Below are 27,448 nucleotides of genomic sequence, written 5' to 3'. Positions count from 1 at the left end.
CTAAAACACTATCTAGAACTTAAAAGCAGTAGTACGTAAATGGCATTAAAATTGCAGTTCCATATCTAAGTTTGAAGAATAGTAATAGCATTTTCAACTCAACAAGATCTTTAAAGTAACACTAAAGTCTTGGTTAAACTATGCCTAAAACTTAACAACTAAGAAAATGAGTTTTTAAATTAATGACTTTTAACCTTTGTAAGACATGCTCATATTCAGAGGTATGCACACCTCAGTAAAGAGCAGATACTGGTGTTAAAAAAATGTATTCAACATATAAAATAAACAGTAATCCTTTGAGTGCCAAGTGAACTGAACCTCAAGTCATACTCATACAATGTGAAGATTTTGCTCCAGAGTGCAAGTCAGTGTTCAGTGTCAGTTGCAGAACTTGAAACATTTTGATGCCTTTGTCTGTGATCCAGGCTACCTTTCACATCTTTTTTTTCCTCTTGTTACATCTGTATGTTGTTTTCATCTAAATCGTTTGTCATGCAACAGCCTCTGTTTCTGTTTTTGTTGTGTATGATGTTCACCAATGGATACCTTGAGGAGAAGTCTTCTCTGTGTTATTCTTGCATTTAAGTTGAATCTGGTCTTGAAGTTTGGAAGGAACATAATTATGCAACATCAACAAATTTACTTATGCAAAATAAATATTTAAAAAAAGTATTTTTACTTTGTTACCTCCAACCTTATGACAACACAGAACTATTATATCCACAAAAGCCACATATTCCAATGAAACAATTAGCCCCACTAAAAATGGGTGCCAATATGGATAAAGTAGTTACCGTCCTTTTACGTTCTCACCTCGTAAGGACTTTGTGCATGATGGCTCTATATCAAACATTTCCATATATGTTTGTGTTTCCAGTTCACTTAGACATATTTGCATGTTTAAAGGCATGCATGTAAACACTGCGTACATCCCCTCCATAGATTTCCTGTGTAAATCGAAGCATCCAGGCCTTTCTAATGCCCTCCTGCCACCTCCCTGCCTCCGCTAATGCTCATTATGTGTCTAAGCCTCATAAGCCTCAGGCGTGAAGCCCCCTCTTCTGAATCACACTCTCCTTATGTTGTCACCCATACACTGCCTGAACATTATCCTGTTTAGAATGGCTTATCTTTGCACTTATCATTGCAATACTATCAACTAATGAGGTGAAGCGGCTTTTAAAGGCTCGGTTTTGGTCTCTTTGTGGCACCACTGCGCACATTGCTTTTCTTTCTTTTCTTTTTTCTTTCTTTTTTTTTTTTGCCTCGCCAGCCGAGGTCAATGGGATTGGGAGAGTGTGTGTTGAATAGGAATGCTGGGGATGGGAGGATGAGAGAGAAGGAACAGAAGAGGAGGAAATCTTCCAGGAGAGAGCTTCTGAGTCAGGAAATTACTTGCTAACCCCCGCCTCCCCCGCCTCTTTCTGCCAACTGACAGAGTCTGTGTCTAGAGACGAACTCAGCCCCTAAAGCACAGCCTGTTTGATATGCAGCTCAGCTGAACGACAAGGCAAGCGGCCAGACGTGAACACAACAGCGATCTGCATGCACACTCATGGACAAACACACACACTTACAGGCACATGTGTGTTCTTGCTGCTGTGTGCTTATATACATATATACTGTACACATGTGGGCAATAAGGGACATGAGAACACAGAGATGAAAGGCAAAGAAATGTGGAAGTTGAGGGAATATGGGAACTGGAGAAGATGAAAGAGGAAGCAGGTTATGGAAGTATAAGCACAGGCAGACAGAAAGCAAACATATGGAATCAGCCTATCTAATCCACAGGGCTTCAAAAGGAGAGCATCTGTGCCCATACAATGAACATACAAAGTCAAATCATAAATTCAGTCTTTGAATGGAGTTCTAAAAATGGTTCCTGCTGAGTTATTTTTGTCTAAAATACTGGGTGAATGTTCAGATATTAAAAATTACACATGTAAATGTCAGCTGTCAGACATGTCAGATAGGCAGCACTTCCACTCGGTTTTTTAAAGTAATGTGTATTCTGACAGTTTGTGGAGTTTGGAAAATCATTGCAGAAGTATCTAACTGGTGTACCGCTGAGAGACACTAGACACTGACTACATGTATCTGACTCCACTCCCAGCCCCAACTGACTCCTCAAATGTCAACTTCTCTCTAGAAATACAATAATCATTACAGTCTCACTGCATCTAAGTGTACTGGTTTCTAAATGATTCCCCTGTTGAGATTGTTTTAGGGCTTAATACCAGTTTGAGGCAAATAACAGCTTGCTCATCTGATTTACCGAATAACATTTTTTTTCCTCTTACTTAATAAGAACACCCTTCCTGTTAGCATGAGACAGCTACATTAGCTAACACTATCATTGTTTGATTTTGCATTATATTATCTATTAGCTAGCCTGCCGTTTGTCTGAAATTCATATTACATTTATCAAAGTGGAAAAAATATTGTATTCCAATGGCGAGAGAAAAGTAACTTTATAAAATCCTGTTTGAATTTTGCTGTTATTTACACATATGCTCGTTGCCAAATTAATACGATCATGGGATTTAATAAGATAATTTTACAAGTCAAGAAAATTGCAGTTTCTGGTATAACTGTTTAAGTATCAGACTTGTCGACATCACTCTCTATGATGTGTCACTCCACAGATTCAACATGACCAGACTTGTAGTAATTTACATATTTTTAAATACTTTTTCATGTCGACAGCATAACAGTTGTTTTGGTGTTAGCGAAGTGTATCATGTGCAAGAAGAGATGCAGTCCACTGAGCTACTGCACACAAAAGTAGGTGTTATTACCTCCGCCAAGGAGGTTATGTTTTTGCCAGCGCTGGTTTGTCTGTCTGTCTGTCTGTCTGTCTGTCTGTCTGTCTGTCTGTGTGCAGGATAACTCAAAAAATTACCGACAGATTTGGATGAAAATTTCAGGAAATGTTGATACTGGCACAAGGAACAAATGATTAAATTTTGTTGGTGATCGGGGTGGGGGGGTGGGGGGGGGGCACGGGGACCCACTGATTTGCCTTGGTGGAGGTCTGTGCTCTCCGAGTGCTTTTCTAGTTTTCCTATTGTCACAAAACGTAACTTGCTTGGCTTATACAATTATCTGTTGAATTGATAAACATTATAGGTGTAAATGATAAGCCAATTCAAACAGAACCAAGCAATTATTAGTTTCTTTCCATTGACTGCCATGCATATTTTTGTGTATGGGACACAGCAGAGGGATCAGGACTTTGTTCTGTCTCTCCCTTCTATGCACTGTTATCAACAAAAATGTATGTGGTACCTTTAGCAAGTTGCTGCAATTACTTGGTGAAATTAAACATTATTTCCTGGTTATCAGGTTTTATACAGTGTGGTTTGGACTAGGTCTTTATTACAGTATCACCTCAAAAAAAGGAGTATTTAATAATGGCTGTCTTGAACAGTTGCTAAACAGAAGTGAACAAAAGGTTTTCACTGTAAAACCTTGGGTAAGCAACAGAAAATTTGTATTTTCATTTTGTAATTATGCAGGAGAGAATGTCTTTGTGACCAGTCAGTTATCTGAAGGACACCTTAATCTTCTCAGTGGTAATGAGCACCTGCTTTTCTCATAGTTTGACTAAGAAACATCTTTTGATCAGAACTTACATTAGCATGCAACACTTTCAACAAAGTGGTTATTGCCACAGTATTGTGGGACTACTTCCTCATTTGTCTATTACCACAGAGCCAATCAGTGCCCTCGTTATATCCTGTGCAGATTGGTAACCTGTAATCTGTGACCCTGCTGCCACAGCACTGTGGCAATAAGCATCACACATGCCATGTGCCTATCCGGTTACAGGAAAAGGCTAGGGTACCAGTTACCGGAGACTGGTTTGTGTGCCTATTCACACTTTCAGTTTCAGCATGCAGGCCAACAACATGAAGAGCGCAGAATCAGAGGGCAGAATTCAGATCATTTGATTGGCTCTGTGGCAACAGACAAACCAATATTTAGTGCCACAGTACCGTGACAGGAGCCATTGCCAAAAATAAAAGCTGTTCAAGTTTAATGAACCACATGGAATGCATCAGTTATCCAGGTTAAAGTGTAAAGTATCATTTGCCTTTCAGCTTTGTATGTTTTGCACAGAACTCACACGTGTAACAATAAAAAGCAGTGAAACAATACGCTGACTAAATTTCTTCCTTAGTCCATAATTAAATTCTAGCAAAGTCATCTCATTATTCTTTTACTGAGGGTCAAGGTGTTAGTTGGAAAAGTGAGAACTGAAGCAACATTATGCAGTGAGTAAAACTAAGCCCTTTGAAGCTTAATGTGTCTCACAAGAGAGGAGTGTGTGCAGACTGGATATGCAGATTGGAGAGCAAATTGAGAGAGGAACATCCTGCTTTAAACCTAAATGACTAACGCCATCCATCATGCCTCGTGCTGCACAAGCCGTGTTTGTCTTTGCGTATGTTTAGGTGTGTTGGTTTGTGCTACGCATTTCCATAATTGCATTTGCTGTGGGAAGAGAAGCACTTACTCTCATTTTCGGCTGTGATTTATCAACCCGAGCGATTCGAGCCAATGCACACATTCATTTATCTCTGCGGTGACCTTTTTCCCGAGCAAAAGAGTGGCTGCCATCTTTGTTTTTTTTTAACGGCTTCAAGCCCCCTGCCAGGGAAGCAGTGATGGAAGTGCATATAGTTCTGACGTTGATGGCAGCTCGTTCCAGAATAATTACTTTCCCAAGAAAACGTGGCAGCAGCTCATTCAATTTGTGATTTGTGAGACTGTTCTTGAAAACATGGATCAAGGTGAATGCTCATGACGTTAGTATGCAGCTTTGATATTGTAAGAGCCTTTGAGGGTTTCATATTACTTATGACATAGGAGAGTCTAGTCTATACGTAACAGTTAATAGAAAAAGCACCCCCTGGCATGTTGCATATTCTGTAAATCCATATATCAAATGGAACAAGAATCAATCAACAACATGTGAATGTATATGTTATTCAAAGCATGCTTCAAACAGGCCTTAAGCAGCACTTCTAGAAAAGAATAATTCTGACTAAAATGTTCAGCAGATGGCACTGATTATGATGTTTTTTTTAGTTCATGAGGACATAGTACAAGTAATTACACTGTAATGCTCATTCTGTTATTATTCAACCAGACACACTATAGCTACACACAAAGACTGTGATTGTTCACAGCAGAAATCTCAATGATTTGTAATTTTCACTGAAGATGAAAACATCATTTTTTTATTTGTGCTTTGTTGAACATATTTTCCTGTTGACAGGTTGTTTGAGTAACCTGTTAATTACAACCCTAATTACAACCCCTGGGTTTTCAGGAGGCTTAGATTCCATATAGCATTTTCCAGACATTTTCCAAAAGTCTGTAGAAGGTTTAAGCTCTCAGGTGGGCTGATTTAGGGGTCCTATCATATGACAATTTGTCATTTTTTAAATTAAAAAATACATAATTTCAAGAGATCAAAACAACATATGGTATTAGAATGTAACCTGTATTCAGATAAGTTATCCAGATCAGGAATAATGCAAGTTGATGCAAGGTGGAAATGTGTCATAATCAGAATTTGATTGGATCTTTTGGATCATATCTGGTGGTAGTTGGGTTCATAATATGTTAGGGCAGTGAGCATTATGGTCTACAGTGTCAGTGTACATTAAGAAACAAGACACTTTCCAAAGAACATTCAACCTCACATCTCCAATGTATCTGCTGACTTCTGTTCTTATGTGCCTGTGGAAGTCTATATGTATTTCACATGACATATTAACATTACATAGGCTTCTCATCATATTGCTGCTTGGCAATGTGTTGTCCAGTTCTGTGTTTTTTACAATTTTTGGATCCTATTTATGCAAAACAGTTAACACATACATTATTGTTACTGTCACCAGACGTCTAATTCCCATAAAGTCATTTGTTGTTATTTTTATTTATGTTATTTTTATTTATGATGCAAAGGCCCAAAATAATTCAATATATGCCTTTAGTTTTATGACTAGCTGTGGAAATCGCGTTCACCATTGTACTTTGTATGCTATGGTTAGATTCCCTTCTTTGTATGTTCGCAGGTGGTCTCATCAGTTGATTTTCATTTACAAATGTATTCTCGGGCTCTTCCCATCTTACCCTAGAGCCAGAACAGAGTTGGGTAAGACTGCATTTCAATATGCAGCCCCCTCTGCATGGAAAGCCCTGCAAAACAACCTAAATCTAATTTAAAGCTATTTCAAAGGAGCGTGAAATCAATGAGCTTGGTCAATATAACTGTTTTTAAACTTGCACAAATGATTGTTTTGTACCTATCGATTGTAAGTTTTTGTATTATATGTTGATTATGTCTTGTCTTGTCAGAAACTGTGTGTTACTCTGCTTTTCTTGGCCAGGTCACTCTTGAAAAACAGATATGCAATCTCAATGAAGCTTTGTTTTACCTGGTTACATAAAGGATATATATATATATAGATATAGATATAGATATAGATAGATAGATAGATAGATAGATAGATAGATAGATAGATAGATAGATAGATAGATAGATAGATAGATAGATAGATAGATAGATAGATAGATAGATAGATAGATATATGTTTCAGTATGTAAAGACCTTCAAACACGAGACAGGTATTCATGTTTTGCTTCAGAACCAACATAACATATATTTTTGTGTTTATTCTTCTAACTGTGAGGGCTTTGACGATGTAACATTCCCGTTTTAATCCCTCACCAAGTTGTTTTTCTGGCCATGCATAACTAAAACTCACACTGTCACAGCCTAAATTCAATAGTTATTTTGTATGTAAAAAAAAAAAAAAAGAAAAGAAAAAAGATCATATAATTTTAATACATTAATACATTGGCTTGAGTACATATTATAGAGTGCAGCTCTATTAAATCTCTATTCTCTAGGTATCACATTTTTGAGCTAGCATGAAGCCCTGCTGAATAAGTCCCAGACTTTCAACTCTCTGACCCACACCCTTGCAGTAGAAACACAGATAATGTTACATAATAAGAATAATAATACGCTCCTATTTAATGTGGTATTTGGTGGAAGCATAAATATATGTAATCATACTATGTTAAACAGGTCGTGCTGGGTCTGCTGTAAAAGCTCAAGACCTCAGAACACAAACTTTCTGTGCAGTGAAGGTTAGTCTAGGACACCCCTGTTGTATTAAAAACTTTCCAAACTTCATTAGTGACAGCCATGACACCAGTCTGAAAACAGATTCGCTTTTCAAAGTTCAATTTAGAGCTGATATTTGGAAACTACAAGGTGTTGCTTCTGCTGTAATGGCATTCAGAATAAATGAAATATATGTTGGACAAAATATCATCAACCTGCAAACGGGAAACAGAACTGTGCATGCTGCATGTATGCTATTACTCCCTAAATCCCATGTAAACTCTGTCTTGCTTTCTCTGCTATATTTGGCATTTAATTCATGAGTCCTCTGCTGTTTACTGAATCTACCTGACAAAGCTTTCAGTCACATGATGGAGAGAAAATTAGGTTTTGGGTCATCAGTAGTACTTTATATTGAGTGGGTTGCTTCATGGTTCATGAATTGGTCATCAAGGCCCCAGCATGAGATAAAAACAAACAGTGGGAGTGGGATAAAAAAGCTTACATATATACATATATAGATACCAACAATTACAAAAAAATTAGAGTTAACCTTCACCAGATCAAAACTCATTATAGGGTTATGGTCACATTTTAATCTTGTTTTCACCGATGTACTTTGGGTTGTGTTTCAGCCACATTACACACAGAAACTAGAAGATGTGCCCTGTCAAATTAAATCTAATACATGCATTCTGCTATGACCCTCACCCTATTTCAGGCTCAGGATTTCATGCAAAACCTGGATGTTAAAAGGTTACAATGGCCCAAGTTTGTTTGTAATGTTCAGCCTTCAGCTCTTACACTCATAACACTAGCTCCTGCCACCAGATGCTATAGGATGCAGCACAAACACACAAAGCCAGATGGACTCTCTGGCAGTTTCTACCTTGTCTCCGTCCACGAAGGTCTGCCCGTCACTGGCTCTCCTCCAGGAAATGTCAGGCAGAGGCTCGCCCTCAGCCACACAGGAGATCATGGCAGCGCTGCCCTCCACTGCTGTCACGTTTTTCAGCTGGGTGATATGGGGCTGGACTGGAAGGCCACAGAGGACAAGGCAGGGAGGGGAGATGAATAGGAGAAGAAATTAGATAAGTAAGTGGGAAAGAACAGATCGTGTAGTGTAGGGGAGAATAGGTGTAAGGGAGAAGTGTGAAACTGTCAAAGATCTAACTCATAAGGCAGGGGAGATGAAGGCTATACCACGGGGTTTAAACACACAGCTGATGCATGACTTTGGTACTGACAGTCTAGGCCAAGATCATTTATATACTGCAGTCGTATTCCCCACTTTGGGTATAGCAGGATATGCCCTCTGGCCTATTTGTGCAGATTCCTTGTCCTAGATGACAACACACAAACTGACTTTGCTAAAGTTTTACAGTACAAAGCATACTGGGACCTGTACTTTTGTGTATGCTCCATCCTGTTTTGTCTTAAATAAATATAGATTTTTGTGTGGAAGGATGCCTCTCCACTACCGTGTGATTCACTTTTGACGCTGTGTGAGCACCACGATAAGTGCTGAAAAGCGTGCCGTCGGGGGCTGCTGATAAGATGCTTTAAGCGAGCCCTGAAACCCCATGCATGTCAAGGGCACAGAGCATGTCACATGAATCATGGATTGCTGTTTTTTTCCGCCACACACTGCTCTTAAGCCCTTAACAGGGTGCTTGCAAAGTAGCATGGCAGAAAATCCAAAAGGAAAGGGGAAGTGAATGGAAAATAGTGACTACTGTACTGTGGGCTTCTAACACCACCTGGGAGGTGGGGATGGGGTGAAGTTTGGCAATTTCATATGGCTTCAACCGAACGGTGAAAGGCTATCTCAAGGGATTCTGTGAGCTTGTCACAACATGAGGTCACACAAACATACACAGGGCAAATACACACATACATTTCTATTACTGTGGCTGGAGGGTGTCATATTCAGCAGATAGACACCTTATTTAAGTCCTATACACCTCATCCTGCTAGATATTCTGAACTAAAGCATCTTTTATTCTCTGTATCTAAAGTACATCTTGTTTTTATTGCAGCATCCTTGCTTTCATAGCTCTAACTTGTCATATCTTTTGATATGTACAGTATTGATCGATCAAACAATCAATTTTTAAGGTCAGCACGTGTCATACAGAAGTAAATTCAGTACTGACAATAAAACACAGAAATCATTAAATGGGAAACAGGTTTTCCAATAAAACAGTACCACAGGGATTCAATGCACCTTTGCTTGATTTTGGTTCGATTCCACTTACAATCCTGAGACGTTTGTCTGATGATCTGATGGATCTGATAGGACTAAAGCCAGTGAGCAGGTCAGATCAAAGAGCTATTTCATTCAGAGCCTTGTAGACCAGAAGTAATATTTTGAAGTCAATATAGTCATGTAATGGAAGCCAGTGATGTGTTTTCAGAACAGGAGAGATATTTTCATTTTTTTTTATTTCAGTTAGCATGAGCTGGAAGTCCTATAACAAGAGCATTACAATAATCTAATCTGCTGGACCTAAATATATGAACCAGTTTTTCAGAATCACAATGCAATACAAAACACCTACATTTGGAAATGTTTTAGATAGAAGGCTGTATTTGTGATGGTGAAAATGAGATGTTGAATCAGAAAAATACAGCTCATATGTTGATGACAATGTAAAACTAATTGTTTACAGATTATATATGAACACACAGGTATTAATTATAGAATCAGTCCCAAACACTGCCTCCTACTGAACACCTGAACAGAGAAATGGTAATGGATTTCTGAATGTCTAAGCCCTTCTGATACAAATATATTGATGTGCATCTGGACAACAACATGGATTGATCCCTAAAGAGTAGTCGCTTTTCCATTAATCATTTGTGCAGAACTTTACCGATATTTACTAAATGTCAAAAAAACAGAAGTACGTAATGTCGGTTTTTCCATTAAATCACAAATGTGATGATTTGTTCATTCATTATTGCAAGATGACACAAGAAGTCATTCCATAAACATGACGATGAATGTAAGTATGGTGTTGATTTACAGATATATTCATTATCATTATATATTACCCCTCTATTTTGTACTAAATTAAAAATGATTTGCTTTCCTGGTGTGTCCACACATACCACACCATGTTTCTTTTAAAACTTCTTCTTCGTTTATTGAAATGTCCGTCAACATTCAATGTTTTTGTTCACGTGACTCTAGCTGCGGAAGAAGGTCTTTCCATTGCAGTTTTGCACAATATACCAATTTCACTATGCCCAAAAATATTCACACAATTTGAGGGTCAATGGAAAAGCGGATTCTGATGCATTCTGTTGAAATGGGATGGTGTCAGCCCTTTCTCCTAAAGAGGCTCAGGTCTGAAGTTCACAGAAGACCCCTCCTCCCTACTGCAGACTGAACGATACCTTAGTCAACAGAAGATAAACTGGAGACTCAACTCAATATCACTGACTGACTATTATGTAAATAAAACACTGATCACTTACTTTAATTTCTCTATCTTTCTTTTACTTGAGCTGATGGACTTTGATATTCCCCCTGGGTCTGTATTTTAGTTTAAGACATGTTATAACATCTACACAAGAGGAAGGAATGCCTTGAGGTTGCTTTCATAACCCATTTGATCCAGATGCCTGATTCTTATGGACTTCCTTATGGACAGTTTCATGTAAGGCACATTTATATTTGTGAAGCTGATCCAAAGAGCTGAACCTTGGCCCAATGATAGGAGGCGGTCCAACTGAACCTGCCTCTTGGACAGGACTCCCTTGAAAAAGAGGTTCTTAATCTCAATGGGACATTTTTTCCTGGCTAAATAAAGGTTAAATAAATGTTAAATAAAATAAAATAAAATAAAAATAAATTAAAAAAAAACATTGATTCGGGTTGTTTTTTGTACTATACTGTGAAAGCACTTTTTGGATCCACTACAAGTAAGCCATGGGGTATTCATAGCTATTAAACAAAAGAAGAAGAAAAGGAAAGAAAATAAACCATGGTAGTAAATAGAGAGAGGAGGGAACAAAGTTTAAAGTAATAATATATGATAGTGAGGGAACAAAAAAAGCAAAAACATTTAATGCACTTCCTGAGAGGATGAGAGAAAGGACATGAGAGGACATCTGATGTTGTTGCTTGCAGCTACTGTGCAATCATAATTCTATAGTGGCAGCAGAATGAATCCATACATTTATTTTCCTCCATTAAAATGGAAAAGGCTACACAGTGAAACGAGAAGACACTAACATCGGAGGTACACTTCCCTACAAATAATCAAACGCCACATTTCCATAAACATATTACTTGTACATTTTGAAACAAACAAACAAAAAAAAAAATGCAAGCAGAAAAACACATTTCAATTGTTCAAAATGCTTTTTCAACTTGAAAATGGAAACTCCTTCACTCAAAATATTCTGATGGGATGAGGATTTAATCTACTGATTACCCATAAAAACCCACTGGCAACCAAAAAGCATCTACTGATCTAAAATGTTTAATACTTGTCGATCCACTAATTCTATCAATACGTGTAATTAATTGGTGTAAAATACAGTTTGTCGTTTTTTCATGGTCATCAGATGACCCATGTGGATGTTCAGAGGCTCTGTAGTGAACATGGAAACACCATCATCTTTTACAACATGGGTGGCCAACCCTGGTCCTGGAGAGCCACTACTAGTTATAAAACATAACAAATTAAGCAGGAATTAAAACGGGTTGTAGAGAGCCACAAAATTTTTGATGGAATGAATATAAAGAATGCTTTGCAGCACCTGGAGGGTTCAAATTCAAACTTTTTGAACTGTTAGGGTCCAAATACACAAATAAATGTACCAAAGACTGATGAAAGTGGGTTTAGCAAAATATGACGCCTTTGAGAAAAGTTAAGTATAGAAAAAAATTCATTTGGGAACTAACACAAAAGTAGCACTGGGTCTTTATGGGTTAAACTAATCTGTGGTATCTTTGCAAATATCCTGATAAAGCACTAACACATGGCTGGTAAATGCAACAGGCTGTGTGAACTGTTGAGGGGACCAAATTATACCTCAGTCTAACCTATGAAAAAACATCACAGCCCAGTTGGATGAAAACCAGTGATAATGCTCTACTCGCCTGTACCAAAAAATGACCACACCATGCATGAGTTTGTTCACTCCAACCCTGTTTATGGAAATCAACGCTGCAGGAGTAGGTTGCATTTCAACAATGTCTCTTCAGTAGAGTGTTAAAAAAATGAATGCTCATATTACCAATTCAAATTCCATGTACCACTTATTCATTTGGCTCACATCTCACTAAAAGTAGTCTCACGTGTTTCAGCGTTTGAGGAAAACAAGTTCAGTTCAGTAGCTACAGACCTGTTTATGGAAACTCACATAATTACCATATTCTTTGCAAAAGCTTCACTCTTATGACATTTTATGGAAATATGGATAATATCAGTTATAGGGAGATGGAGCCCAGGGAGGTGATGAGAACAGGGTGTAGGTATGTGAAGTGCAAAATGAAACCCCAACCAACCAGGCAAAATATACAGTCGCAGAAAACAATTATTAGACCGCCCCTTGTTTTCTTCAATTTTTTGTTAATTTTAATGCCTGGTACAACTAAAGGTACATTTGTTTGGACAAATACAATGATAACAACAAAAATAGCTCATAATAGTTTAATTTCAGAGCTGATATCTAGCCATTTTCCATGATTTCTTGATAATAACCAAAATCACTTCATTTCTTACATCAATAGCTATGGCATTGTACTGTCAAAAAACAGTGCTTTTAGGCATTCCATGTTTTCTTTTCTGTCTGTTTTAGTCACATAATACACATAGCAGTTGGTACTTGATTGCATAATCATTGTTTTTGATTGTCTAATACTTTTTTCTGCGACTGTATTCAATGTGGTCACGCAGATGTGGAAGGACATGGTTAGATTTAGCCAAAATGCAGACACTTTCAAGGATGTTTTACAGGTGAAGAAACCTCCAAGGAAAGGTCTACACTGGATCTAATAAAGTCAAAAAGACCTACAGCTTACACAGATCAGGAAAAGTTCACACAGAAGGGAGAGATAAAGCTGGAAATAGTGTTGGTATGAGTGTGTGTTGAGTGGCTGAGTAAACTTCTATGACAATGATCAGATGTATTTAGTCAGCTGGTAGGCAAGCAGCAGCTCATCTAAATTAAGTTTTTTGTTTCAAAACAAAAACGAAGCAGCTCTGGGAACAAGCAAGAATGATCACAACCCCAAATTAAGCTCAGTATGACATGAAATGAGCTGTTCAGATGATTATTTTGAAAGATAGGAAATGTGAATAACGCTGTTTGAAACATTGTGATGGCTGTTGAGATCAGAAAAACATCTGCATGTAAACAAATGCACATTCAAACCCAATGCACCCTCACACATATGCAGACACACACAGATAAAACTGTTAATAGTCCAGAGGCTGGTCTGGACCAGTTCTTCATCATCACCTTATCTGCAGCCGTTTTGCCCCAGATGCCCTTCATCATGCAAATATTAAATGGAAAACGTCTCATTTATCAAGCTTGGCGCAAAAACCCACTCTGCAGGGAACATTATTAATAACGTATTATCTAAAACATTTCAACTCAAAATGAGAAAAGAACTGAGACGCGTTTGTGTGTTAAAAGATAAAAATCCTGAATTAATTTGACCTTCCAGGTTTTGTCTATTTTCCTGAGTGGAGTGTATTAGTCTCATTTTGATTTGTAAATTTAAATGGGCGAAAAAAAGTTTCTTTTAAAGCAGTACAATTAAAAACAAGGGCATTTTACTCTAGCAGTGGATAATAACTATAATTACATGAGATTATATTAATGATATGTATCAGAATAATTATACTTGTAAATGCTGTATTGAGCTGCCTCATAGTGTCAATCCTGACACTTTGTGCATAAAAAAGCAGAGTTAATCTAACCCGCACTCAGCGAAAAGGCATTAATGGTGTAATAGACAGAACTGAAAGTGAGAGTGACACTCACATAACTGAAGCAGCTTTTATACACTGGGACTTTATAGAAATGTAGTTTTGGTTGCTTGTATGAAGCAAGCAAGGAAATGGCTTAACAATGCTCATCTGAACAATTCTGACTTTAAAGACGACTATTTTAGGGAAAAGGCCTAAAAAAGAATATGTAAAGAAAATATAAAGTACATGTTTTGTCTTTTACTGAAAACCTGCCATTGCTTTGTGCTTTGAAAAAGTGATAATCTCCTCTTATTTTGCTCTCTTGTCCATTTCTGCTTGCATTGTCCATAGTTTATAATAAGAGTTTATTTCCCTCCCACAACCAGCAAAGCATAACAATGCAATGTACAATTTTTTTTTATTTTTTTAAAACCCATTAAGGAGGATGTTGTATTTCACAGCCTAGTGACAACAGATCAAAAAGATGCAATCTGATGCTGCAGAAGGTTCTGTCTGCAAAGAGATGGGTATCTCTGTATCCCCTGTGATAAATCTCTAGCCTATATAACTGCTGAATATTGCTGCAAAATGGTGAGTTTAGAAAGCGGTACCTTGCTCCTCTTTTTAACACCAAAAATCTGACATTTACTCTTGATGCTACAGATAGCTACACAATCTATGCTATCACACTATTGTCTATATTTTATCTCTGAAAATGGTGAAAAAAAAAAGCACACAGCCAAATAAAGAACGAGCTCTGATATGCAGTGAAGCTTTCCATTTAAATACAAGCTGTGTTTTTCCTGAAGGCAATGAATGACCAAGAGTTTCTAAAAAGACAACATGATATAATCTCTGGAGGCGGGTAGTACTGTAACATGTGTGGCATTTGCAGCTCCTGGGTGGTGGATCGGTCCCTGTAGAGAAACCGGGGCCACCAGATGTGAACGTGTTGAACTGAATGAACAGCAATGAATGAGCTTCAAGCAATTAATTGCCACAATAACCTGTTTGTGGCAGCGCACGGTCATGGGTCTGGAACCCCATCTGTGAATAACCAGCAGCTGCTGCAGCTTCAAAACAGCTCATTCTCCATCACCTGATATCTAATGAAAACTCATCTCTTCTAGAAATACAATTTCTACAATTTCTACAATACAATATCTACCTATGGACCTACCTACCAACCAGATCTCATTCTACATGAATTCCAACAGCAAGGCTTCATAGACCTGGTGTTGGACTGTCCTACAGTCCACATCTGTCTCCTATGAACATCATGTAGAGGAGACTCAGACAATGGCCAACAAGGACTGAAGAGCAGTTATAGTATCACCAACATGAACAAGGGGCAGATTCAAATTGTAAAAGGGCAACAAATAGTTCCCTTAAAGGACTAAAAAAGTGGAATAAAGAGAAAAGGTGTCTATTTGTGTTTCAGACATTAGAATAAAAGTGTTTATTTGTACAAAATACATTTAACCCATAAAGACCCAAACATCCACCATCGACCAAAACCACCTACTGATCTAAAATGTTTAATACCTGCTGATCCACTAATCCTATCAATACATGTAAATAACTCTTGTAAAATACAGTTTGTCATCTTTTCATGGTCATCACATATGACCCATTTGGACGTTCAGAGGCTCTGCAGTGAACGCGGAAACACCGCCATTTTCTACAACATTGATTCACCAGTAAAACGCATGGAGTCGGATCAATGATAGTGGATGGAGACACTTGTTCAGTTTATGACATATTTGGTGAAAAAGTCAATTTGCCTTCAGTTTTCTCTGTTTTGATATAAAAACTGTTTAACGAATGTCTACATTTAATATAGGAAATTAAACATAGGTAAATACATAATTTACAGTGAAAAATGCTAAATACAGAGGATAATAGTACAATAAATGGTGATAAATCACTTATGAAAGGTTAAATATAGAGGAAAAATTCATTTGGGAGTTGCCACAAAAGTAGCACTGGGTCTTTATGGGTTAAGTTGCAGTGTCAAAGATTAAAATTTTTAATCACATTTCCAACTTTTTTATCAAATCAGGGTTTGTCTAATAAATGTGAAAACATAAATTAACACAAACATAGAATAGAACATCATGAAATATTACTGTATATTTAATTAAACTTGATTGATTCAGTGATAATGCATCAAAAGTGCGAAATGTCTTATGTTTTAAATATAAATGAAGACTAACATCCACACTCCCACACACTCACATCTTGTCTGACTTAAATGCCCTTTTCTCCTCCCACCTGTGCTGTCAAGGGTAATAAAACTAACTTACAACTGCATTTCCCCACTGCACTGTGAAAAGCACAACTCCTCCTTCCCCCTTAACTTCTTCATTTAAATGTGCATTTTGAAGAACAAGCGCTTCTCACATCTTGAAAGGATGTTGATGACTAGAGCACAAATCTCCATACATTTTCATGAGCAGAATGCGCACTATCAGACTGATCTGTGAGGAAATAGCCAGCAGGTTTATGAAAATATAAATTGAAATTTTTATGAGGAGAGCAGTAATTGAAATATGAAGCAAAAAATGAAATACTTCCTTTGAGGGGAAATATATCATATTGATGCAGTTGTTATTGTGGTAGGCTGAGGATTTAGACATTTGTGCTCATGAAAAATGCTTTTTATGTCCTTGTAGTAAAGTCTTATGGATCAACATAAAATACGTTAGCATTCATGGCCAACTCTAATACACTGAAAAACTTTCAAATGTAATGCCAAATGTAAAGCAACAAAAAAAATGTTTCAAATAAAAGGAGATTTAAGAGTCTGTTCATACAAAACAGCAGAATTAGATTTGATGTGTAATGTTTTTAGCTACGCTGTGGCCTGTCATGTGCCACTACAATGGTGGTTAATGGGATTAGGAGCTGGTTTATACCAAAGAGACTCTGGAACCAAGAATGAAATGTACCTTTGTGGGCTTTTTTTTCTTCCCACAGCTGCATTCAGAATTATATACAGTATACCAGAAACCAACATAGATACCGGATACTACATGCTATTTTTAACTGTGTGCTGTATGCCAACATTAAGATAATAAAATCCTTTGATATAGATTTCTAACTGCAAGAATATGGTATTTTAGCCACAAATAATCACATGATTCTGAAGATATATCTGTCTCAGAACCCACAGATGTCAACAGTTGTATTAAAGGTGGGTCTGATAAGGATGCATAAAAACAAGACATCTGAAGGTCAAGATAGAAATAATAAATTACAGTAGACCTTGATCACAGCAGATATTTTGATAAGTGTCACAGCAGGAAAAACAGAGATGATCCTAATAACATTAATTATCGATCTGTCCCGGGTAAGCCAGGGAGTCAGCAGCACAAACCAAAGCCCTGGAACTGATGCATTTAGAAGGAAGGCATAGGATAAAGAGTCAAAACATCTAAAAATGCAGACTAAAATGCAGACTATACAGTTTTTTGCAAACTTATTTTTAAAACTTAATTTTCCTGCAGAGTCATGGGAAAAACATCTTCAACTATGCCTCATGAAATGACATGACAACACAACTTTAACTAGAAGAAAAGCAACCGGTCATTCTCCAGTGTGTAGTCTGTTTGTCCAAAAAACATGGAAATAGCTGCTTGCAAAAACTCTGCCTCCAGTAATCACATGTGAATTTTATGTGTCCATGGTAACAGCCAGTGGCTTTGATGATGTTGGTTCACTGGGTACTAGTAACAAAATGTTTTGTGTTTGTGTAAACCTGTCTGCATTATGTTAGCTCACTAGCTTCTCTAACTCTAGGTACATCCACACAGGAGACATTACCATTCTAACTTGATGAATTCTACATTTATTTGACCTCAAACTGGTTGCTTCTATTATATCACTGGCTTTTTGTATTCGGTGCAATTTCTCAACAGTATCACACAATATATTTGTATATTTTTATTATATTTATTATATCTTGTATTTTACCTATATCATTGTACAGCACTTGGAGCACATTGAATTGTTGTAAATGTGCTACAGAAATAAGCTTGACCTTGACTTAACAGTAATAATTTTACACTTGAATCTGAAACAGCCCATTTTTTTCATGGTGGAACCAGTCCTTCATGTCATCAGGGGCACCTAAAAAAATGTTTCAATATATATTACAAGACATGATGCAAGCATGTGTCCATTCTCCACTGTTTCTTTTGCATGTTTCAACAATTAAATTATTCAAATGGGGAAAATAGTGCACATGTTTTTCACTTTCAAGGCATTCATGATTCTTAGGAAGGACTAAAATTATTCAAACCCTGCCTTGATTTCTCATCATTTTGACCTTGACCACCTGCTGCGTAAAGTGGATACAAATGATTTTCTGCCCAGGAAAGTCAAGTTATCCTGATTGTTCCATTTTTTTCCTAAACATACAAAGAGCTCTTTTTTGTCCACCCTGTTATTGTTCTTTGAGTGACTGTAATTGCTCTTACCAAACACTTTGAGCAAAAGCTCTCGTTCCTGAGACCCGGCTTTGTTGGTGGCCTTGCAGGAGTAGACTCCTCCGTCTCCCTGCCGGATGTTGCGGATGGTTAACAAGCTCTGCCCGCCCTCCAGCCTGTTGATAATGTACTGCTCCGATGGCTCCAGCTGCTGCCCTTTCCTGCACAAGAACACAATCACACAGCGGGGATGAGTGAGAAGAGGGGAAAACATGCCATCCAACTCACAGCAACCTCAGCTAAATTCTCACCGCACAAGTTTGATGTTACAGATGTATAATCTTAACACTTAAGATGTCAACTGATCCCATAAAAGAGAGGGTAAGTGCAAACAGCTCGACTTTGAAGATATTTTGAGCAATGGCACATGAAGAGGTGAAGACACGACGGCACTTTTTATAGAAATGCTTTCAAGCATGTTTACAGTGCTAGACGTATGGTACTATAAATGAAATAACTAGAGTTCAATGACTCATTTGTAGTATGTCATCAAAATTCTTCACACATTTAGACTTCTCCAAATCTGCCATCCAGAAAGAATACCATCTTCATATTCTCAGTGAGTGTTTTGGTCTCGCTTGTGTTGTTGTGTACATTCAGTTATGGACTGCAGCGCTCACTAAATGACTCCGGTGTGGTGTGGAATACAGTTCAGACTTAATGTCTTTTCTTTATGGACTCTGTAGGGAAATTAGTCGGAAAAAAGCAACAGCTAAATTGATCCATGTCTATATTTAAGCTTCATAGCAGAGGCATAATGGTGTGAGGCAGGTTTGCCGCCTCCCCCGCTTGTTTATTTACAGCCGTTTAACCAGCTGTGTAATCTATAAGGTTAAAGGGATAAATGTGACTTTTTCCTCATATTTATATGAATTTAGTCGAAGCCATAAACGCCTTTTACATCCTTTGCACAGATAGTGAAAGTGACTCCAAACATGCAAGTGCAGTTTCTTAACATATTTATAGAGTTGCTCATTTCCAGAATGCAACTGAGTACTTTTTTTTTTCCACAAACAAATCTGAGCCACTAGTACTTCTCATTTCATGCAGCTTGATGGAGCTTGAGCTGTTTTTCAGATTACACTTTTACATTCTCTTCTTGTCGAGTGAAATCTGCGGATTTTCAAATGATTTCGTGTTGCTACAAGCAGGAAGCGGCTGAACAGAGTTATACAAAGGAATATATGACTATGGAATGGGGTGGGAGTAAATAAGCTGTACATCCCACTCTTTTGGGCAAATATATGTAGTGTATATGTATATGTAAATACATGTAAATATGTGTATGTGTATATGTATATGTATGTACATATGTAGATACATGTGTATATGTGTAAATGTATATGTATGTATATACAGTATGTATATAGATGTATATTTGTTTATGTATATGTGTATATGTATGTATGCATATATGTAGGTACATGTATATGTGTAAATATATATGCATATGCATGTATATACATACATGCCCATATAGATATGTGTAAATGTCTATGTATATACAGTATGTAGGTACATGCATATGTGTAAATGTATATGTACAGACAGTACATATGTATCTACTTCTACTTGTAAGATTTGTACATTTATTATGTTCTTTTTATGTTTTTCTTCTTTATTTCTTGTCTTTTTCTCTCCACTTTCATTGCTCGAAACAAATGATAAATCGACTGATCAGATGACAATGTAAATGCTGAATGTTGAAAGTGTTCCCTTCCATTTTTGGCAAAATAAACACTTTAAAACCCCCCTGGATTCACTGGAAAGTACATTGTGACTAAACTAAAAAGAGGCCTGTTTTTCTGAGCTGAAGTTTACTTTTTTGTGATGCGTGATTCTCACAGGTGCAGCCTGTGAACAGACAAGGCTAGTGGCCCCCAAGCTGTTAACGCCCCCCACGGGCTCACAGACTTTACTCCAAACTTCTCGTTTTCACAGTTCACAAATTGTTTGTCTACAACCCAGTTGCCAGAATAAAATGCTGTCATTGCATGTTTCTGCTGTTGTTTTACTCATGCCATGGTACATTGTTACTTCTTGTTTTATTTTCCAAGTGGCCCTCCTAATGTGTCCTTGTGTCTTCTAACTTGCCGTGTTTGTTTCTCCCTCCACTCGTCTGTCTTATCTGTGTCTCATCTATGATTAGACCTGTCGTCTCTCTTGCCCTTGTTCTATTTTTCTGCCCATCTGCCCCTCGGTGGATTTACATCATCCAAGTCAGTCTCCCTCTCACCTGCGTTTTCCCTGTCTCCATCTCATACACCTGTTTTATTTTGTTCCTTGTCAGCTCATCCCACGTCCTTCTCCAAACTCCTGCTTGCCGTTCTTGTAACCCTCATGCTCCCTTGTGTGTGATTTTGCAACTTATGGGCTCTGTATCTGAGGCTGTTTCATTCTGACCCCATTCTGATCATTCCCTTTATATACCGTACTTGACACATCATGGCTCAAATACGTCTCTCAACAATCTCACATGTGGGTTAAGAAAATTCTATATTGTATGAAAAATAAATGTTGAAAAGAGTTATAGATAGTATTTCTACTTTCAAATATTAAAATAAGGCCTAAAATTATCAGTAGAGTGTTTAGAAAGTTATCCCAAAGATACCTATGTATTGGATTGTAGAGATATGAGTTGCATCTATTTACACTGATGGGCCAGGGATTTATAGGACCACTAGAGGGAGTAGTGAGTCCCTCTGTCTGTCTCCTAAGATGAGGAAAACTAACACCATCGGGCCTGTGACCAAAGCGTCAGAAACTGACCAGACGAAATAAGAAATGCCAAGAAATAACTATTAGAGTTGATAAAACTGACAAAATAATAAAAGGTAGACGCACTGTTGTCTTCACCACTCGACACAGCTCTAAATAAAAAGAATGGAGTTTGATGCCAAAATGGCAGCGTTTTTTTGACACAGCTGAGTTTAACTATGAGGCGTATGAAGGTATAAAGTTATTATGTGATGTTATTATCTTTGCTAAGTTGATGTTTGTTGATCCACAGTTCAGACTAAACTGTGACAGTTCTGACCTTGTTTGGACAATTCCAAACAGATCTTTTGTGCAGCTACACAAACCGTGTAGAAAATGAAGGTTTGTGGTTTTACTGTGGCTGTTTTCTGTCAAAAACAGAGCTAAGCTAACAGAGCTATATTGTGAACTATCAGCTGACTGAGCACATTTACATTATAAGACAAAGTGTAATCTTGACAGACAGCAACACGACAGAAAACTTGCTGATACCATAATACTGATGTTCAGTGTATCAGACCATATAACTGGTAGTTTTAGTTGTCATAAATGTGTTCTGAAACATGACGTTGCCCTGCTGTTCAGAGTTTGGAATGGTTATACTACATATAAACCTCTAACAAAACATCTGGAATTTGATGGAAAAGGCTTTGTCACAAAGCTGAGCATATGAAAAGATAAATTACTTTAAATAATACGGGTTTCTCACAGGACAGTGATGCTACAAATACATGATGATCTTGTAGGATATGATGCATTACTCTAGATTAAGCTAAGGGTATATGCAGTAGTTCAAATGAGCTCAACCTCATTTGATCTGCTTAGGTTTGGCGTTAATTTAGTTCTACATTGTATTAAAATGCAACCTATACATTAATACAGCTGTAATATGGCTATAACAACCTCATTTTTAACTGCAAAACAATTTGAACTTCCTCCACTATGACTGCTCTAATTATATTATGGAGATCATAGTAGACTGCTGAATGCATTTGCTGCATCGACATCCATGTGGATCAAATGATTCAAACCCATAGGGTCAAATTCAAATACACCAAGGTTTTCTAAATATCTATATTTCTAAGACCAATCAGTTGCGACTGGCTGCTGATCATAGTGAAACATTTAGAAGCGGAAGAAACAACACATATTTCCCTCAGGAGTCAGAGGATCAGAACTGCAAACATTGAATATTGGATTTATATTAAGCAGGTGGACACAAACATGACTTGAATGAAATCAGCTCTGAGAGCAAGCAGCCTCTGGGTGATAGGTTAACCATATCAAATCATTGTTGTTGTCCTTGTTATGAGAGGTTTTTACTTTGCCCTAAAGTGGATGCGCATATATAATGTATTCTGCCACAGCAGCATTAAAAGGTAAGCTAATGAGTCTAACTCATTAACATTTCAGCTTTAAAAAGTTGTGTTTCCTGATTTATTTAAAAAGAACTGATACTTATTCCTCTGGGCAAGCAACAGTTTGACTGTGTTAATCCAAAGTCTATGTTTATTAGTCAAATCTGCCCATGGATGAATTTTAAAAAAGGTATCCATAAACATAGGAAAGACCAAAAGTTCAATTATTTACCAGGAAATTGATTCTTTAGAAACTGAAAGATAAGACAACAGAACTAAACTAGTAACATCCACATGAGAAAAATGAATCAGCTAAGCTTTCTTTTCCCTCAACACCTATAATCTTTGAGTCCTTGAGCCAGGCACTTTATTCGCTTCAGTGAATGCCCAGTCGGTGGTACAACAGGGCAGGTTCCAATAGCAGTGGATTATCATTTTCATTTATGAAAGTTTTAAGAGAATCACTTAAACATATTTGAAAAAGACAAAGCTGATTTAAGTAGAGGTGCAGCTTGTGTTCAAACAAGGCTTGTGGCCCCCAAGCCCCTGAGGGGCTCTTAGACATGTGGAGTTCATGGTTCCATTTAGTGGAAGAAAAAATGGTGGCTCTAATGTAAGCTGCCCATTGGTATATGAGTGTGTGCATGAATGGGTGAATGCGAGGCTTTGAAAAGTGCTTTGGGCACCATGAAGGTGTGGAAAAGTGCTACGTAAGTGCAGTCCATTTACCATTTACCAATTAAAGTGTCTATGACATTATGCTCATAAGTATTGAACATTTCCAATGCTTAGGTTTACATTCTACATGACTTTGTTAGGAATGTGGAGCAATATTGCATTCATTAACATTTAAATCAAACAGTGATCTTTTCTTAGTCCTACCCAAATCATTTTGTCAAAAATTACACAGTCATGAAAATAAGTATGTAAACTACACTATCTGTATTGTACTATGTGCAATGAAATCTCTGTATGAAACCTCCATAAAGGAGCCCTATGTAACCGCAGCTGAACGGTGTTTTTGAGCTCTAGCTGTCTGTTATTTTAATATAGGAATATTGAAACATTTCATTTCAACATCTTTTATAATAATTCCTGTTTTAGACCACCTGTGATTTTCTGTAGAAATTCAATAATAGCCTTCTACAGCCTTTAAAGCTATACCTACCGATGTGGCATTTCTCACAGCACTTAGTAAAAGTCTGAACATGAACAACCCGCCTCCCTCCAAAGCCCCGCCCCCTTCCCGCTGCCTGAGCTCTGAGGCTCCTCCTACTCTCATCTGATGCGCGATGGAAACGGAGGAGGAAGCAGAGGCAGAGGTCCGGTCCATTTTGGCGTGTCCGCGGACCCCTCCCTCAGTAATCAGATGCATCATCCACCTGCCGCAGGCCCGCGGCTCCTGTTCCATCAGTAGACCTGGTCTGTGTAGTACTGGGATGGGCGCGTGCACTGTGAACGCGCGGCCTCCGCGAATTTTCCGTGGACATTTGAAGTTTCATAGTCCATACAATTATCATCCTACATCATCTTACATGTGTGACACCATGTACATGTACCTGTATGAGTCCCACCGTCATAAAAGCTGAGCTTTATGCAGACCTGTTCAGTCCAGTACAGCTGACTTCCGGACTTTTATCTCCATCCTTCATTCATCAGACTCCCGTTTGTTCCCCTCAGTTGTCGTTTCTGTTCATAAATCAGTTTTTCCCCTTCTACATGTGCATGTCAGTTCTATCCATACACATCCTTAGACAGTAGACTGTGGTCAGTGACAGCAGGAGCAGCGCGAGTGAAGCGTCAGATTCAGTGGTACACATATCGGATGTGAGACGGAGATAATGGATCGGATGCTGGACGGCCGTAATGGATGATTGACAGGAGGCTCAGCCAGGTTCGGCCAATTATTTTATTCGGACCGACTAAAATGATTGGTCAGACTTTTATTAGAAATATATGAGAATTAAACATTTTTGAGTTTCAATACCTGGTGGATTTCTTTTACATTTTAGTTTGACACACACTTATTAGGAGCATTTTAAGATGACAAAAGAAAAGTGTAAAAATGCCACATCATACGGTATAGCTTTAAATATGACCGTTTTGAAGTTCTGTTTTTATATCACTAATGGATCTATTAATTAAATACATTTGGCCAACATTTGCATGAAAGAAAAACATTCTTGAATAACTATTTTGTCACAGCATTTTTTCTCGAAAAGCTGTATATTTTGTTTTGTGTTCTATGTATTTATTTTAGTCTGGTTTACTGGATATACTCAGGAATAAGGGTGAATATTTCCATAGTGCAGTGGCCACTCTACTTTCTTCTTCTATCTGTGAGTCATTCCTTTGAAAGTCTCCCTATGTAAAGGAACATATGACACATCTTTTCATGTGCCATTTTCTTTTCATTTCTTCAAGGATTTACTCATCTTAATACTCTGACATGCTTCCTCATCCACACATGTTCCACCAACACAATTTCTGTCCCACCACAACAAATGCACAGTCGCACTGTCCTGTGCTTAGTGCGGCTAAAAAACGAACAAAACAACTCAGGTCCTTCTATCCCTATTCCAGAACCAGAGTGGAAAGAGTCAGACCTTTCTGCAGCACTGCCACAGAGCTAAGTATGACTTAAACCAAATTATTACCCTCTACTTAGGTTACTATTACTGATATGGTGATGTTTGATTTTGGTCATTGTGCTTTATGTAAGTTCTTTTTATGTTGAGCTTTAAAATAAGCACAGACTTTTTTTTTTTTGCACTATTGGTTGGTGTGCTCATTTATACTGACTGAATGAGCGCTAATAGACTCTAAAGTCACCAATGAATTTAACATTCATGTTCTTCAGCTCTGATTCAGCTTTGATTTTATTACTAATTGACCCTAGCAGCTGATGTGACACGTAGAACAGGTACGAAAAGATAGTTTAATTGTTTACTAGTTCATTAGGTACATATAATAATGTCCTCAATCTGAGCTGGCAACCTGTTTTGCCAGCTCTGCAGCTATTATGTGAACTGAATTCCAAAGTAAAGCTTAGAATATATTTTTAGAGTCTTCTTACACTGTAAGTTCGATGAGGGAAAAAAGGGCAACCTTTTTACTCTGGGGATTTAAAAATGAGGGGATTTTTGGACCCAGGCACAAATACAAAGGCAGTAATAATGTGTAGTGAACACGCAGGCCCCAGCCTCACATAGCGTAGGGAGAGCAAGAGGGAGGATAATTGAAAGTCGACGGAGGAAACACCAAAAGCCAAGTAATAATAACTCTGGCGAGCCAAAGAGGAAATGAAGAGAGGCCTCATCTCTGGAAGGGACAGTGCAGGACGGGCTGCAGCACTGAATGTCATTATACTGACTGACTGCTGACAGGTAGTCCATTACCCAAGATGCACAGAGGACAAAGCAGAAAAAAAATCCTCGCGTTGATGCGGAATGCAACTGGAGGACGCTGGGAGGAGAGACATCAAAAGAAGAAAAACAAATCTGATTGTGATTGTTGTTTACGGCTGGGCTGATCCTTTTGTTGAGAGGATGTTAATGCTGTAGACTCTGACTGACACACAGGGCTTATTGACCTGGGAAACACAGGAGAACGCACTGGAACATCTGACAGTTAGTAGACAGGACACAGTCGTGGGCTTTTGTCTGCTGTCTTTTTTTGACAAATGCTTTACATTTGCTTAAACTGGCTACAAAAGATAAAGCTGAAGAGAAGCACAAAAGGAAAGTGACTAAAGGAAAATGACTGGTGCTCTAAGGTCTGTCATTAAGACCCAGGTTAGTGTGGTTTATTTACAAAGACAAATGGCATCACTGCTAATTATAAAAGTTTTTGACAGCTACGAAAAACAAAACAAATCAGTGAGTGTGCAAAAAAAAAAAAAAAAATCTGTCTTGCCATCAGTCATTTTCACAAATTATCTAACATTATGGAAATAAAAATTGCACTATAGTCATATCTGCTGCTGTTCGGTTCCATTATGCACATTCTCACCTCATAACCTTTACTGTATTGCACTACTGCTCCTACTGTAAATAGAGTGACATTATATCATGTTTATATTCTGTAACAGTTTATTCTTTATACTTTTTACTTATTCTTATTCTATTTTTTAACCTCTTTTTAAATGCATGACATTGAACAAGGTGAGAGAAAGAGTATCTCAATTCTCTGTATGCTCTATGCATCTAGTGAATTGACTAGAGGTTGACTGATATGGGTTTTTCTAAGGCCGATGCCAATGCCGTTTTTTAAAAATTTGGTCAGCCGATGGCCGATATATACAACTGATATTTGAGGCTGATTTGTGAGGCTGATATTTAAGTCCAATTTTTTTTTTTTTTTTTTAAAGCACATTCACCGTAAAATGCAATTGAACAATCAAATAATTAAGATTTTTATGCCGTGATATAAATAAAATTATTAATACACGTAGAGATACAACTCTTTTAACATTTATTGAACTTCACGTGCTGCCCACACAGGTGCCTGATCAAATACCTTATAATATTTTTACTACTGATGAAATATCTGCTTTAAATAAATAAATAAATAAATAAATAAATAGATGGCAGGTATTGAAACAAATCAATATACTGGCTACCTCTACCTACCTCTACCTCTAGAATTGAAAATAAAGAATGTTTGAATCTTGAATTATGAAACACAAGGGCAATTAAAATTACATTTAGAGTATTACATGTTTTGGAGTAATTATAATGTACGGTCCATTGATCA

General features: G+C 37.6%; 1 protein-coding gene across 1 annotated transcript in view; it reads right to left on the bottom strand.

Annotated features, from left to right (window-relative positions):
- The window catches only part of LOC115435660 (neural cell adhesion molecule 2-like), a 410,900-nt gene that overhangs the window by 79,015 nt on the left and 304,437 nt on the right, over positions 1 to 27,448 (bottom strand). Inside the window, 2 exon segments of the mRNA XM_030158227.1 lie at positions 8,040 to 8,185; positions 18,570 to 18,739. Coding sequence (XP_030014087.1) covers positions 8,040 to 8,185; positions 18,570 to 18,739 — 316 coding nt within the window.

Source organism: Sphaeramia orbicularis, chromosome 2 (genome assembly GCF_902148855.1).
Source record: "Sphaeramia orbicularis chromosome 2, fSphaOr1.1, whole genome shotgun sequence".
NCBI classification, from domain to species: Eukaryota; Metazoa; Chordata; class Actinopteri; order Kurtiformes; family Apogonidae; genus Sphaeramia; species Sphaeramia orbicularis.
The sequence above is the reverse complement of the archived record's forward strand: the minus strand, read 5'-3'. Positions and strand labels throughout refer to the sequence as shown.